The sequence below is a fragment of the Limanda limanda genome, chromosome 8 (genome assembly GCF_963576545.1).
Source record: "Limanda limanda chromosome 8, fLimLim1.1, whole genome shotgun sequence".
Classification (NCBI taxonomy): Eukaryota; Metazoa; Chordata; class Actinopteri; order Pleuronectiformes; family Pleuronectidae; genus Limanda; species Limanda limanda.
The window spans coordinates 2,821,263-2,835,714 of record NC_083643.1 but is presented as its reverse complement, the minus strand read 5'-3'; the positions used below and the strand labels follow the sequence as shown (position 1 = coordinate 2,835,714).

Sequence of the window (14,452 nt, the reverse complement as noted above, 5' to 3'; positions counted from 1 at the left end):
AAAACTGCAAAGAAGCAAACCAGCGAACACACAACAAACTTGAACCCTAAACCAGAACGTCCCTCAGAAGAACCAGCAGCACATCAGTCTTGTAAAATATATTGTTGTTTCCTTCTCTTCATTCTCTTCGCCTAAAGCTGCAACTCAGACAAAACAATTTTTACTGTTGTGATAATATCAAAAAAACGCAAAAACCACCTTGACCAGAAGAGTCGGATCACACTTTGGTTTGAGTTTTACAGAAGTGTGAAGTTTGTCTTGTTCATTTTACGCCCTTGCAGACCAGAAAAGAATATTTCCACTGTACATTTTGTCATGTTTCATCGTTCAATCTGTCCATCACTGTCTCTCATCCTCTCCTCCCTCCATCCCTCCCTCTCCCTCTCTCCTGTCAGCCCCTCTCCTGGCTGTCTCTCTCTCTCTCTTGTCTCACTCCGTCCATGTGCGTGTGCAGAAATAAAATGCTGTATCATGTTTGTTCAGGGAAAGAACAGCCCTGGGTGCCTTGTGTTAGAAGAAAACACACACACACAGACACACACAATCACACAGACACACACACACACACTGGTGGTGGCAGTGGGAGCAGCTGGGTGTCACAATGAACTAAGTCCTCACAAAGAAACCGGAGACGACAAGCAGAGACTGCTCAACTGCACTTTCCTGGTGCCTTCACTCTCATTCACGTCTGTGGCTAATGTTAGAAGTTGTATTGTGTGAAGTTTGATGTTTGATGCCAGAACGGACGGGATGAAGTTATTGTTCTTATACCGAGAGAGAAGAAGAAATCCTGTGTTGCTGTTTAAAGCAGATGACGATACAGTGACGATGACGATACAGTGATTGAATACAAACAACGTATGAATCTCCACAAGTTGTTTGAGGCTCAACGTCTGAAGTTGGACTTAATCTCACTTAATCCCTGAGGAAAGAGTCTGATCTGAAGTTGAACTTTGTTAATGACATTTCAAAACGGCTTATTTTGTACCTCGGTGTCAGCTGTGTGTGCGTCTGTCTGCAGGCTGTAGATGCTATCGTATGATTTCAGTTCAGGCATCGAGCTGGAGGAGAACCCAGGACCTGGTTTAGCGGGAAAAACCAAAACTAAAAGACAACAACTGCGAAAACTTGGAATTTTGTCAACGATAGTTTCCAGAGGAACCTGGCCGTGCTTTTGAATTTGTTTAAAACACTGAATGAGTCAGACGTTTCAGCTGCTGGCTGCTGGTGCTTCATTGAGGTGGGTGGTCCAGCGTGTTGGGTTCAACGACTGTGAATAAAGATGGCCGACCCGTCTCCACTTCCACCCATTGTACAGAAATGAAGCCAAAACATCCTGGATACAAACGCTGCCATCGTGAAAGTCTAACGTCATCAGGAGCCAGAGTCTGTGCAGCAGTGATCATGGTGACGAGGTCCCGCCCCCAACGCACGCTCGACCAATGGGGAGTCAGTCTCAACTGTCAATCATGATGTCGAAGCATCAGATAACTCATTGAAACCAAACAAAAACTTTAACATCAGTGAGAAGACGTAACTTAAAAGACATTGACACATGTCCCATCTGCTAACATGAAGTAATCCCTAGAGGAGAGAAGAAGCAGCCGCTCAGTGTGTAGCAGCATTACACACACACACACACACACACACACACACACACAGACACACACAAGTCCCATACCTCGGCTTTGTTCTGCTTTGTGTCCACAGCATCTTGAGGTTGTGTGTCTGTGTGCGTCTGGTCAATGCCGACCAGCTTCAGTTGGAGGGAGGACACCTCGTCCATCAGATCCAGCTTCTGAGTCTCCAGACCCGTCCTGCTGATCAGCTCCTGGAGGACACACACATACACACACACACACACACACACACACACACAGACACAGTTAGAGTCATGGAAAACCAGAGTTGTACAGCGTCCACACACACAGATACGCACACAGAGATCAGCTCGTTGTTCCCACACTGAGCGAGCCCACCGGCCGGGGGGGCCCAGACCCCTCAGAGCTAAATATACACACTCACACACTCACACACTCACACACTCACACACTAACACACTAACACACTCACACACAACCACTCTATTAATAAATCTCTTTGGAATGGAACGGAGAAAAAGAAAAGTGCGTCTAAAAGTCAACGCAACATTTCGATTCGCCAACTCCCAGTTTGACTGTTGCTCTCGTTTCCTCATTTAAATTAAGTCTGAGGCCACTTCTTCTTCTTCTTCTTCTTCTTCTTCTTCTTCTTCTTCTTCTTCTTCTTCTTCTTCTTCTTCTTCTTCTTCTTCTTCTTCTTCTTCTTCTTCTTCTTCTTCTTCTTCTTCTTCTTCTTCTTCTTCTTCTTCTTTACTGAGAAGAACTACTAGAACTTAAAGCTGGATTGTTGTTCAGGCTGAAAACTCGTTCGTCCTTTGTGAGATCAAATGTTTCAGATGGAAAAGATAGAAAAACTTTAACACAGAGAACTTATTTCTGTTTTCACTGCAGCTAATGACGAAGCTAAAGAAAATGTTAGTGAAAGTGTTCAAGGACGAGTCAGGTTCAAAAGGCCAAAACATCTTGATCGCCCCCTGGTGGCTGGCTTCAGTATGGGTTATAAACTAACTCCGTGTTGGGTCATGGACTCAACTGAAAAGTCACGTTAAGTTAAATTGTTCTCAAAGTTAGTTTCTGATTTGGTTTTAATTAGTTATTTGAGAAGTAATTGATTGACAGCTGAACCTGACTTGTGATTGGTCAGGGGGCATGTGTGGGCGGGACCACGATACTGTGGATCCACTCAATCACTAACACAAGATGGCAGCGCCCGTCCCTGAGACATGTCGGCTTCATTTTTATACAGTGGGAGGAAGTGGAGACGCGTCGTCCATCTTTATTTACAGGTTGGACGACAGAACCAGTTTATTCTCCTTCAGGGAACAGAAGAAATATCCATAACCTTTCATTTTAACGATAGATGGAAAAACTGAAATCACTGGATGATAAACAAAAGGCCAAACATCATGATTGACAGCTGAGACCGACTGGATACCACAGCTCCACTTCACGATCACGACTTCACAGACGACTACGAGCTCGTCTCCAGGATATCTTAGCTTCATTTCTCAGGAGGAGGTCTGCGGTGTGGAAGCGATCGAGATCCGATCAGCGACGCGTTGTGGGATTAATGCGACCACGCTCGTTCAGCTGCGTGTGCACTAATGTGTCCTGTGAACCAGAAAAGTGCTAAACAGACCATTCACCGGGGTCCAACCCCAGAGGAACCATCACAGCCACATAATGGACGGATCATACGATCAACACAGTGTCAACACCACCGCCACAGACAGACAGATATAACTCTGTAATAACTGCAGCTCAGGACACACACACACACACACACACACACACACACACACCCACACACACAGACACACACATGGCAGCTGAGTGTCAGGCCGGAGCAGCCAGTGTCACTTGCAGCTGAGCCGAGGTCTTTAGAGGTAATTCATAAGAATGGTGTGGTGCAGATCAGCTGTCGGACATTTGCTTTGCTGTGATTAGACGGAGCCGCACGTGACAGATGATCTGCTCGGCAGCACTTATAGATTTCCGTGAAGAGATTACACTCGTCTCCAGAGCTGGACGGAGTTAAATGGGAACGCTTAGATCGGGACGTCACCATCCAGAGAATGTGATTTCACAATTACATTAATGAATAAATGATTGACACAAAAGAAAATCTGATTTCCATAAATGCATTACACGCTGACACACAGATCAACATTGTGCTTGTAGATATTTTCAAAAAGTTCGGAATTTAAAAGACTCAATCAGTGACTTGGCTCATTTTGCCCCAAATAATTACAAACCACACAAACTTAAATTTATTTGGGAATTCAATCTGTCTCCCGATTCCAATTATTTCACTGAAGTCCGACATCAAATTACAGCAGAGTTCGATTTCACCTCTGAGCTGTTAACAAAACATTTCTCACAGGAACGTGTTAGGAAACAGTGACAGCATTAACATCCATCTGTGTGTGTCTGTGTGTGTGTGTGTGTCTGTGTATGTGTGTGTTGTTAAGGATATTAAAGCACAGCAGCACATCTAGTCACTGTGTGACTGCATGTGTGGGTGGATTCCCCCTTGCATGATGACATAGTGTGTGCGTCTGTGCATGTGTGTGTGTTTGTGTGTGTGTGTGTGTGTGTGTGTGTTTGTGTGTGTGTGTGTGTGTGTGTGTGTGTGTGTGTGTGTGTGTGTGTGTGCACGCTGACTCAGGACTATTTCGTATTAGATTAGTTGTGGTTCCCACAGCAAGTAGCAGCAGCAGCCCTGGAGCACTGACACATTATGTTACATGGCTGGGTGGACTCTCTGTGTGTCTTTATCACCCACACACACACAAACACAAACACACACACATACACACACACACATAAACGCAAACACACACACACACACACACACTAAAGACAGTGACACAAAAAGAGGATTTCCTGCAGCAGGAGGAAATCTTAAGCTTTGTAAAACTCAAGATAGATACACAAAAGATTTGAGAGAACACATCACAACTGACTCACAAATCCAGAAGTGATTTCTTGCAGACCTGCACTGAAGTCTCCTGAACATTCTCTGGAACCTTTCCCTTCTAACTCCAGAGATAAAAATATCAGAGTCAAGGTGAGAAAACTGAACTAACAGCAGGAAAATTCACCACGAGCGAGTTGATTAGGTTTCTATCACGAGACGGACGTGTAAGTGGAAGAATGGAATTATCTCAGGACACACACACACACACACACACACACACACACACACACACACACACACACACACACACACACACACACACACACACACGCTAACACACTCAGCGGTGACGACAGCTGCAGATCAGTGAAGTTAAACCCAATAAAACCTCCTCACTTGCAGTCGCTGGTCATGAAGCGTCGTAAAGATCAGGGGAAGCAGCAGGTGGAGATTAACTCACGGTTTCAAATGTTCAAAACAACTGTGGCTCGGATACAATTGTGCTTTTGTGTCTTTCAAGCAAAACGACTTCATTGACGAATGACGTTTTTCAATTATAACCGAGAGACGACAGGAAAAAGTCCCTTCCTATAAACAAACAAGTATTTTTGCTTCTATTTCTGCAGTTTTCAAGTCTGAGTAAATTAGTCAATTACACAAACCGCTGGATAAAAAGCAGGAATTCACTTTGAAGCCGTGGCCTGTTCCTCCGTGTTGTTGACAGCGAGGAGGACAAAGACGCCGTTGAGTCTCCGGACAGGAGGAGGATTCTCTGACACACACACAGTTGTGTTGTTGTTGTGCGCAGCCTGGTGGAGCTCACGGGTTTGTCTCACCCTCGCTGATGTCAAGACAAACAGCTGGAGCAGGGGTCCACAAACTGTGAAACCCCCCATTATCCAAAAAGGATCTTGATCTGAGAACAGGTTTTAAAGAATGAAACAACAGACTGTTCTTTATCTGCAAAGGTCACCTTCTCTTTGTCTAATCTCACAACACGAGGAGAAACAGTCGACAACCTCGAGCTCCTGTTTGTTCTCGTTGTTTGTGTTGAACTCTGAAACCAGTGAGTCACTATAAAGTCAAGATGAAATGTTCTGCATGAAATACTGAGAGCCGCTCCTTTATTTATTCATTCACAGCTAACGATCAACCGCTGCTCCACAGCTACTTCAACAGTTCATACGTATGTGTGTGTGTGTGTGTGTGTGTGTGTGTGTGTGTGTGTGTGTGTGTGTGTGTGTGTGTTACCTGTTGCAGCATCTCCTCAGTGGAGGCCAGTTTCTGCCGGTGTTCCTCCAGAGAAGTTTCTAGGTCTCGGATCTTCTCTCCCTGCGCCTCCACCTGGTCGGTCAGGACGCTCACCTGGTGGGGGGGGGGGGGTGACACACACAGTCCTGCTCGGTTAGAACATCGACTCACAGGAGGAGACAGATTATACATCCAGCAAAAACACACAAATTATGAGAAATACAGTATAAACACTGAGCCAAATTAAATCCTGGATCCTGTGCTCCAGATCTGCACCATTGTAATGCACGTACACACAGGTACACACACATACACACACATGTACACACATACACACCCCACTCCATCGACTCACAGAAGGAGACAGATTATAACTCAAGCTAGAAACACACAAATTATGAGAAATACAATATAAACACTCAGCAGAGCATTGCGCCAAATTAACAATCCTGGATCCTCTGCTCCAGATCTGCACTAATATTATGCACGTACACACATGTACACACACGTACACACACACACACATGTACACGCACACACACATCCTGACATACCTCAACTCCAGGACAACACACATTTACTCAGCAGTCTGCCACTCAAGAATGTGCCAACACATTTACTATAATCTCCCTGACAACACATCCACCCCCTGCTACACACACACACACACACACACACACACTATAACTCTCCCATTCTCCTCAACTATGCCAAATCTCTCTGACGGCATCCGATCGTCCGTCACTTCAGCTTTAGAGTGAATCGTGCCCCTGCAGCCGGGTCCTGTCTCACAGAAAAGCTCGGTGGCAATAATGAGAAACAAAGAAATCTCCTGGAACCTGATCTTAAAATCTAGATCAAGAAAACCCTTTACAGATTATAATGACAAATAATAAGAAAATATGATTTATAATTCTCATGTAAACAAGGTTTGTGGTTCTGTAATGAAACTGGGGACCCGTTATTATTTTAAAGTTATTAAAAGAATCTTAGAATCACGACAGAGTTGTGTTGACTGGTTCATGTGGATATTGCAGTGCAGAGGTCGAGACGTGAGAAGACAACGTGAATATAATTACTGATTTTATCTGAGATTTATTAAAGATTTAATAAGGTTATTGACGAGGACTTGAAGATGTCGGGGGGGAATCTAATCTGATACCGAGGTTTCTGGTTATGGATTTAATATCAGCTGCCAGCGGATCGATAAATGTTTGTTTATCTGCTTCGGTCTCGTCTCACATCACCAGAATGATCCGCATAATTAATTGTATATAAAAATTGTGATTTAATTTAACAGAGACAGAAAAGTGGAGGAAAGTTGGACAGATTAAGGATTTAGGATTCTCATGATTCTGATGATTTATTAACTTATCCAAGGCTGTCGAAGCACACAACTATTTAAAAGATAATAAAGTATAAAGTCCTCAAGCTGAACATGAGTAGAAACACTTCCTTACCTTCTGCTGAGCCACACAAATAAAGACGGAGGTGTAAGTTCTGCACGAGGCCACAGGAAGTGAGTTACTAAACACCAAACACACAGAGACACACACACACACAGACACACACACTGAGGCAAGACAACACCTCCCATAAATAAGAAGCAGGTGAAGAGAACCATGAAGGGGGGGGGGGGGAATCATCCACGGCCAATTAGATCTCCTGCCAGGAACAATAAGTCCCGGGCGACCCCGGATATGGACCAATCAAAGCTGACGTCTGATGAAGAATGTGTAACTAGTAGGTGTGTGATTATTTGTGTGTGTGTGTGTGTGTGTGTGTGTGTGTGTGTGTGTGTGTGTGTGTGTGTGTGTGTGTTTGTGTGTGTGAGAAATGGACTTTACGACACCTATGTGCACCAGAGTCCTCCGGGGGGGGGGGCGGTGCACTTTAACTCAACATTAACAGATCCACTCACACAGGGCAGAGCATAAAACAAACACACTCACACACACACACACACACACACACACACTCGAGGAGGAGTTACACATCGATGATTTCAGTCGGAGGAATGTACAGACGCGGTGAAGCAGTTATTAAAGTGATGAAGGGGCGGAGCCGAGCCTGTCGGCAGCGAGTGGAGCTCGACCTGCGTCCTCTGCTGCCGCGGCAGCTCCGACGCTGCCAGAGACACGGGGGAAAGTCGTCGGTAAACATTCGCTCACGTGCTGCGAAGACGCCCGGGCTTGTTCTGCTATGAAGTAACAGAACGGTCCTGTGATTAGAGATAAGAAGCTGAGCTGCTTTTTCCAGTGCGGCAAATCCCAGGCTCATTGACTCACAGCAGGGAGTCCGATCACCACGTCCAAAATAAAACAAAGCAGCAGTATTACTGTGTTTCTCTCTTTGTGTTTGAGGAGAAGGAGGAAAATCCACTGAATCTCATCCAGAGGCAGGGGAATTATTGTTTTGGGTAGTTTCTTGTCTTTGCTGTCGACAGATGACGTCAGAGAACAACATGACGTGAGACAAACAAAGACTACGAGGCCACAAGGAGGATAAATGCATTTTTTAAGATGCTTAATAGCAATTGATTACTTTGGAAATTTAGTGGAACTATCTCCTATTAACTATGAACTGAGCCTGAACAGTCTCATAACAAACTAAGAACATCTGCACGTCTAGTGAACAAGTCGTCAGAACGAGTCTTTGTCCCGTGGCGTCTCCGTCCGTCCTTTAACGAAACGCATTTCCATGCATTGAACACGAGAGGGAGGAGTCCACGTAGGAAACTGAATTAGGGACACAAAGTAAAACTGTGTGGAAACGCGCTGTCAATCTTTAGTTTCAAGTCTTATTCAACACAGCATTTCAATTTTTGTATATTATGATCCATTTAGACTCAAACAGACCATAAAGCATTGGGGGCGTGGACACGTGTAGGTAGGCGTGCAGCGTCCTTGAGCGCTAAGTCAGGCTCCACCCCCTGCTCCTCCAAATATGGTTACTTCTGGTTTCAAAAAATCAAGATGGCGCTGGAAAAAGCTCTGAAACCAACGGGTGACATCGCGCTGGGTCGTGGTTTAACATAATTCGTGAGCTTTGTTTTTTTTCCATGGCAGACGATTTACTCTTAAGGCCAATTTATGCTTGAGCGTATTTTGTAAAACGGATAGATAAGACCGCCCTATCTGTCGTGAAACGCCCTCTCCGAGTGCTTCGGACAGCTTTTCGTACAGGTCTGATTTTTCTAACTTCTCCTTGTTGTGTCGGAGAGCCCGCGGACATCTCTTGGCTGTGATTGGTCCGCGAACTACATCATTTCCGTATGTCGTCATTTCCGTACGACGTCATTTCCGGACCTGTAACTTCCTGATTCACAATAAATACATACACAAATACGATTCTACGATTAATGTGACGTGTGTGTTAAGCCAGCGGAGTTGTCCGGCTGACGGTGGCTCGTTAGAGCACTGAGGGCATGTGTGCACGGTCACATACGGTTATAACGAGCTTTCAAAACGGCGCTAGCAGGCTAGGCTAGCGGGCTAGCCACCATGCTAACTGCGGTGGTAACAGTGCATAACCCCGCCGTCACGACTTTAATTCCACTTCTATCATGACACTGTTTCTATAATACCGTCAGGTTAGAAGCAAACACTGGATAGTAGTAGTTAGTGTCGGGAGTCCCTGCTGACTGTGTGTGGAAGCTGGGCTTGAAGCTAGCTGGGGGGGGAGCTAGCTCCGGGTAGCTTCTAGCTACATGTAGCCTCAAGCAGATTCAAGCTGTGGAATCAGCAACACAGTTCGGAAACAAGACCGGGGAACCGCTGCGCTAAGAAACGATTACATCAGCATCTTGACCCGCTGGGTGTCACTTTATTTAGTTCTGTTAGTTGCCATGGTTCAGTGTGTGGGACGCAAGCTAACATGTCAACAGAGACACGTGGACTTCTTCTTCCCAAATGGGTTAGGCTTCTCTGAGCTCGTCTTCCGTTGCGCCACCTATGGGTTTGGCGATGAATTTTTTCCGACGTAGAGTGTCGGAGAAGTAAAAAGCAAAAAGACTCTTTGCCCCCCGCTGAGACCTCTCCGAGAAACGGACACGTAGTAGTATATAAGAGCCTTTAGTTGTTTGAACCTGCAGCTGGAGGTGGAATCTAACAACAACATTTCTCAGGGGCTCAGTGTTTATGTCCATCTTCATGTCTCTCAGGTGTAAACAGGTCAAACACACACACACTCTCAGTTACCTGCAGCACCAGAGACTCCTTGTCCCCCTCTAGGCGGAGCAGCCGGTCCTGGTAGGTTTCATTGCTGACTGGAGAACACAAGTTCACCTGGAGACAGAAACAAACCACATTAGTTTCCTCCTGATCCTTCCTCTTCCTGCAGAGTCGACTGGATCAGATCCACCTGTTGATGATCCGGTTTCTGATGTTATGAGTATAAAAGTCGTTCTGAATTCATAACTCGACTTTGTTTCAGCTGCATAATAATGACCTGGATTAATGGAGCTGTGTTGGAGGAACACGTCATGTGTCTTTATTTCCTCATGTATCATTACTGTGAAGAATTGAAACCCCCGGGGCGTCAGAAACTCCATTTGAATAATTATGTAACTGTACCAGCAGTGGTTTAGTTCCATCCTATTATGTTTGCAACATGAAATTCCCTATTTTACATTGGTTATTCACAGATATTTAAACAAATATTCTGTCTCTTTCACCGTTTTAAAGTTTTAGTCAGTAGACAAATCCAGAATAAATCACATTAACTCTTAAAAATTGAGTGAAAACAGGACTTTTAATCTGATGGAGGAAGCTTGTGCCGTCACAGATTCTCCCCAAAAGTTACTCCAGGTTTGTCGGGTGATGAATCAAACGCAGTTCGGACGATGAACTGAACACTGAAGCAAAATGAAAGTGATTCGATATGGAAGCAGCATCTCTTCTTGTTTTCGTGGCCGGGTCGTGGGTGAGTCCTGCAGCAGCAGCGGCTCAGAGAGCGGCTGCTGTTCACATCCAGATTTCTCACGAGCACATGATGCAGATGCACATTATTAAAAACCTTCTGACTCATCTGACTCCCATTTATCCAGAAATAACCTGGCGCTGGCAGTGAGTTATCATCACGCTCCGGAGGCTCGTGTTCTGGTTTTCAATCCATATTCTCATCTCAGGAAACTCGTGTCTTATATATCTTATATTTATCTATAAGAGCCGTGTAGCAGGAGTAAAAGCTGCGTTCGCTTCTGTCTAGAAAATATAAATCTGTTTTGTTTCTGCCGACTGTGTGAAAGAGCTTTTTTCCCTTTTGGTCAGAAAGTGTTTTGCCAGTTTCAGAGTCCAAAGCCATTAAAGTTATGAGTCTTCCACCACTCAGGAAGCAGAACTCGTTTGGATGGTGTCGTCAGAGGGGTTTTCCATTTAGAAAAAGTCAGATTATCCTGTCGAGTGTTTGTTCAGAGGGAAAATGTCCTGCTGTATTCTTACATGAGATCATTCAGATGTTCTCCTGAGTTTTTACAAGGGTCTGTCCGGAGAAACTCTGGAGAAACTCAGGAGAAACTGATTCACACATTTGCAGAAAGCATTTTATGATTGTTTGCACTCTACTGAGTATCTCTAGTTACCTCTGAAAAGGAGGTTATGTTTCCACTAGTGTTTGTTTATTTGTTTGTTTGTTATTTAGCAGGATTACGCAGAAACGACTGAACCGTTCTCCATGAACTTTTGAGGACGGATGGAACATGAAACAAGGAAGAACCCATTAAACTGTTGGAACCGATCTCGGATTCCGAGCTTCTCTCCAGCTTCAACAACAGATCCATCGACTGTGTCTCTGGTAAACTTTCTCCCTCCCAGTCCTCACCCTCCTCTGCAGGTTTAGAGTCCTTCAGCTCATTGTTTTGGTTTTTAAAACCTGCATCTTAATAATGAGAATCAGCCGTGGAGCCGTTGATCTCTGACCGTCTGAAGCGCTCAGACACGAGAGCCTGAGATCTTCATGTAATCCGTGACGATGCGTCTGTGCTGAGGTCAGCGGGTTCAGAGGATCTGACCCCGACCACATGGACACGTTAAACCTTTTAACTTAGAGTAAACGGAACCGACAGAAAGGGAAACAGAGGGAGGGAGGGAGGCGTGAGGGGAAGAGAGAGTAAACATATACCTTCACTGACACCATATTTGGATAAAGTGTCAGAAGCAGGCGTATGGAATGAGTTAAAAAGTCTTTATTTAACTCCTAATATAAATAACGTGTACAGTGTTCGCTGTGGCTCCTCCCCCCTGTGTCTGGTATTTGAAATCAGACTCACCAGAACAAATGGTGAGTTTCTACACTGGAAAACAGGTTTAAATTAAAAGATAAATAAAGATGGAAGACGCTTTTTCACTTAAGAATGAAGCCAAAACATCTTGGATGCTTCTGCTTTTTAAATACCATCATAAACAACATTTCTGAATCATTTCCAATGTTTTAATTAAATTTCACACATGGCGACGAGCTGACAGCTGCTGAAGAGAAACTACGACTCAATCGTGAGTGAAGCCGTTTGCATGAAGTGAATTCTTTGGATATCTGAACTGTTCCTGCCGGCTGAGCAGCTTCTATACAACAAACCCTTCAACCAGTGGAGCCAATGGAACCGATTCCATCCAGAACTGTGTCCAGTTTGATCCCAGTGTCGAGGAATGCATGACAACATGCAGGACAACACCTACTTTTAATGATTCACAGAAGAAGAGCTTTGTATTACAGCCACTGCTCTGTATATATGAAGCATATGTGTATCTACAGTAACTCCTCCCCCTCTCACAAGACTACACTTGTAAGGACTTATAGTGAGAAACTTCTGCATCTAAAACACAACTCTCAAATTAAAGGATGTTATTACCCACAATGCTCTGTTTTAGAGTTGTTTAAAGCACAAACTGCTGCTATAAGCATCCAATTAAAGGATCTGAGGTCAGTTGAAAGGTCACTGTCAGATCTTTGGATACAACAGGAATCAACATTCCTTCCGAGGACGTTGAAGCTAATTATTCCAGACTTGTCACGACACTGATGAATATCCACAATAATCTGCTTTGGATTCCGAGACATCGCAACACAAACACACACACACACACACACACACACACACACACACACACACACACACACACACACACACACACACACACGGGACAACAGCCCGGATTACATGATCCGCACTGATTCAATCCTGCGTTATCACACACTGCTTTGTCAACAGCAATCAGCTGAGGGATAATGCTTTTAATCTGATAACACAGTTCTTGTGACACACACACACAGACACACACACACAGAGACACACACAGACACACACAGAGTCGTGTCCCAATGACTTCAGAGGACATCACGCTCACTTACATTGATTTCCAGGAGATTTACACTAACCTTAACCATGGTAACTACTTGGTTAATCCTAATCCTAACCTGAACATGAATGTCTCCACCTTGAGATTCAATGCTTTCCTTTAAAGGGACTTGCTTTTTGTCCCCATAAGGAGGACAGGTCCCCATAATGTGATTGTTTGAACAGATTAATGTCCCCACAACACGAGTAATACGTGGACCAAACACACACATCAGTACAAGTTGAGAAGCAGCTCAGCTCTTGAGATGAAGTCAAAGGAAATCAGACTGGGAGATCAGACAGTTAGACCAGGACCAGTTTTCCCTTTTACTTTAAACTCTGAGCTTCTGTCCATTCTGAAGAAAACTCACATCCGTGTGAAGAAGAAGAAGAAGAAGAAGAAGAAGAAGAAGAAGAAGAAGAAGAAGAAGAAGAAGAAGAAGAAGAAGAAGAAGAAGAAGAAGAAGAAGAAGAAGAAGAAGAAGAAGAAGAAGAAGAAGATCCCCTCTTAGTCGACACTCACCTTTTTGAGCCAGGAGAAGTGTCTGTAGAAGTCAATGGGAGTCTCCATGCTCCCAGCCCATCGCTACCCTGACGTCCAGCTCTCTGTCCCAGTCTCTCACAATGTGTGTGTCTGTGTGTGTGTGTGTGTGTGTGTGGATTCTTGAGTGTGCAGCATGTGTGTCAGGAGTGTGTGTGTGTAAGTGTGTGTGTGACTGCAGTGTTCACAGCTGTGGAGTTTTACGATCTCTGACAACTCCCCCCTGTTTTCTTCTTCTCTCTTTCCCTTCTTTGCTGCCACTTCTTCTGTCTCTCTCTCTCTCTCCCTCCCTCCCTCTCGTTCCTTCTCTCTATCTCTCCCTCTCGTTCCCTCTTTCTCTCTCTCTCTCCCTCTCTCCCTCTCTCTCTCTTATTTATGTTCCCTCACACTTATCTTTCTTTTCATCACACACTCATTCCTCCTGCTCCCCCTCCTCACCCTTCTCTCTCTGGCGGCTCCTCTCTTCCCTTACTCACGTCTCTCTCTCTCTGTGTCTCTCTCTCTCTTCTTCCCCTTTTCTTTCCCTCTCTCTCCCCCTCTGAGGTCGGTCTGACGGCCAAATGGCCGAGCCCAGAGAGGAAGGGGGTGGTGGGAGGATTTGCTGTTTTTCTTCATTCCCTGTCTTCTGTTTGTGTCTGAGCCGTAGACCATGTTCTCTCCCTCACACACACACACACACACAGAAACAGACACACACACACAGACACACACACACACACACACACACTGAATCAGCAGCAACAGGCTGTGGTCCTCTCCCTCTCTCTCGTGCTGCGTTTTAATGAAGTTACAGTCAAAGTGCCTGG

At 44.8% G+C, this 14,452-nt stretch overlaps 1 protein-coding gene across 4 annotated transcripts in view; it reads right to left on the bottom strand.

Annotated features, from left to right (window-relative positions):
• Positions 1–14,452, bottom strand: part of ppfibp2b (PPFIA binding protein 2b) — a 57,379-nt gene that overhangs the window by 19,822 nt on the left and 23,105 nt on the right. For 3 of the 4 annotated variants that reach the window (XM_061076239.1, XM_061076240.1, XM_061076241.1), the window contains exons 4-6: positions 9,972–10,058; positions 5,773–5,886; positions 1,682–1,831 (exon numbers count right to left, since the gene is read on the bottom strand). In XM_061076239.1, coding sequence (XP_060932222.1) covers positions 1,682–1,831; positions 5,773–5,886; positions 9,972–10,058 — 351 coding nt within the window. Of the gene's footprint in view, positions 1–1,681; positions 1,832–5,772; positions 5,887–9,971; positions 10,059–13,628; positions 13,690–14,452 lie in introns of those variants that run through there. The other variant, XM_061076242.1, reaches the window with a different exon arrangement.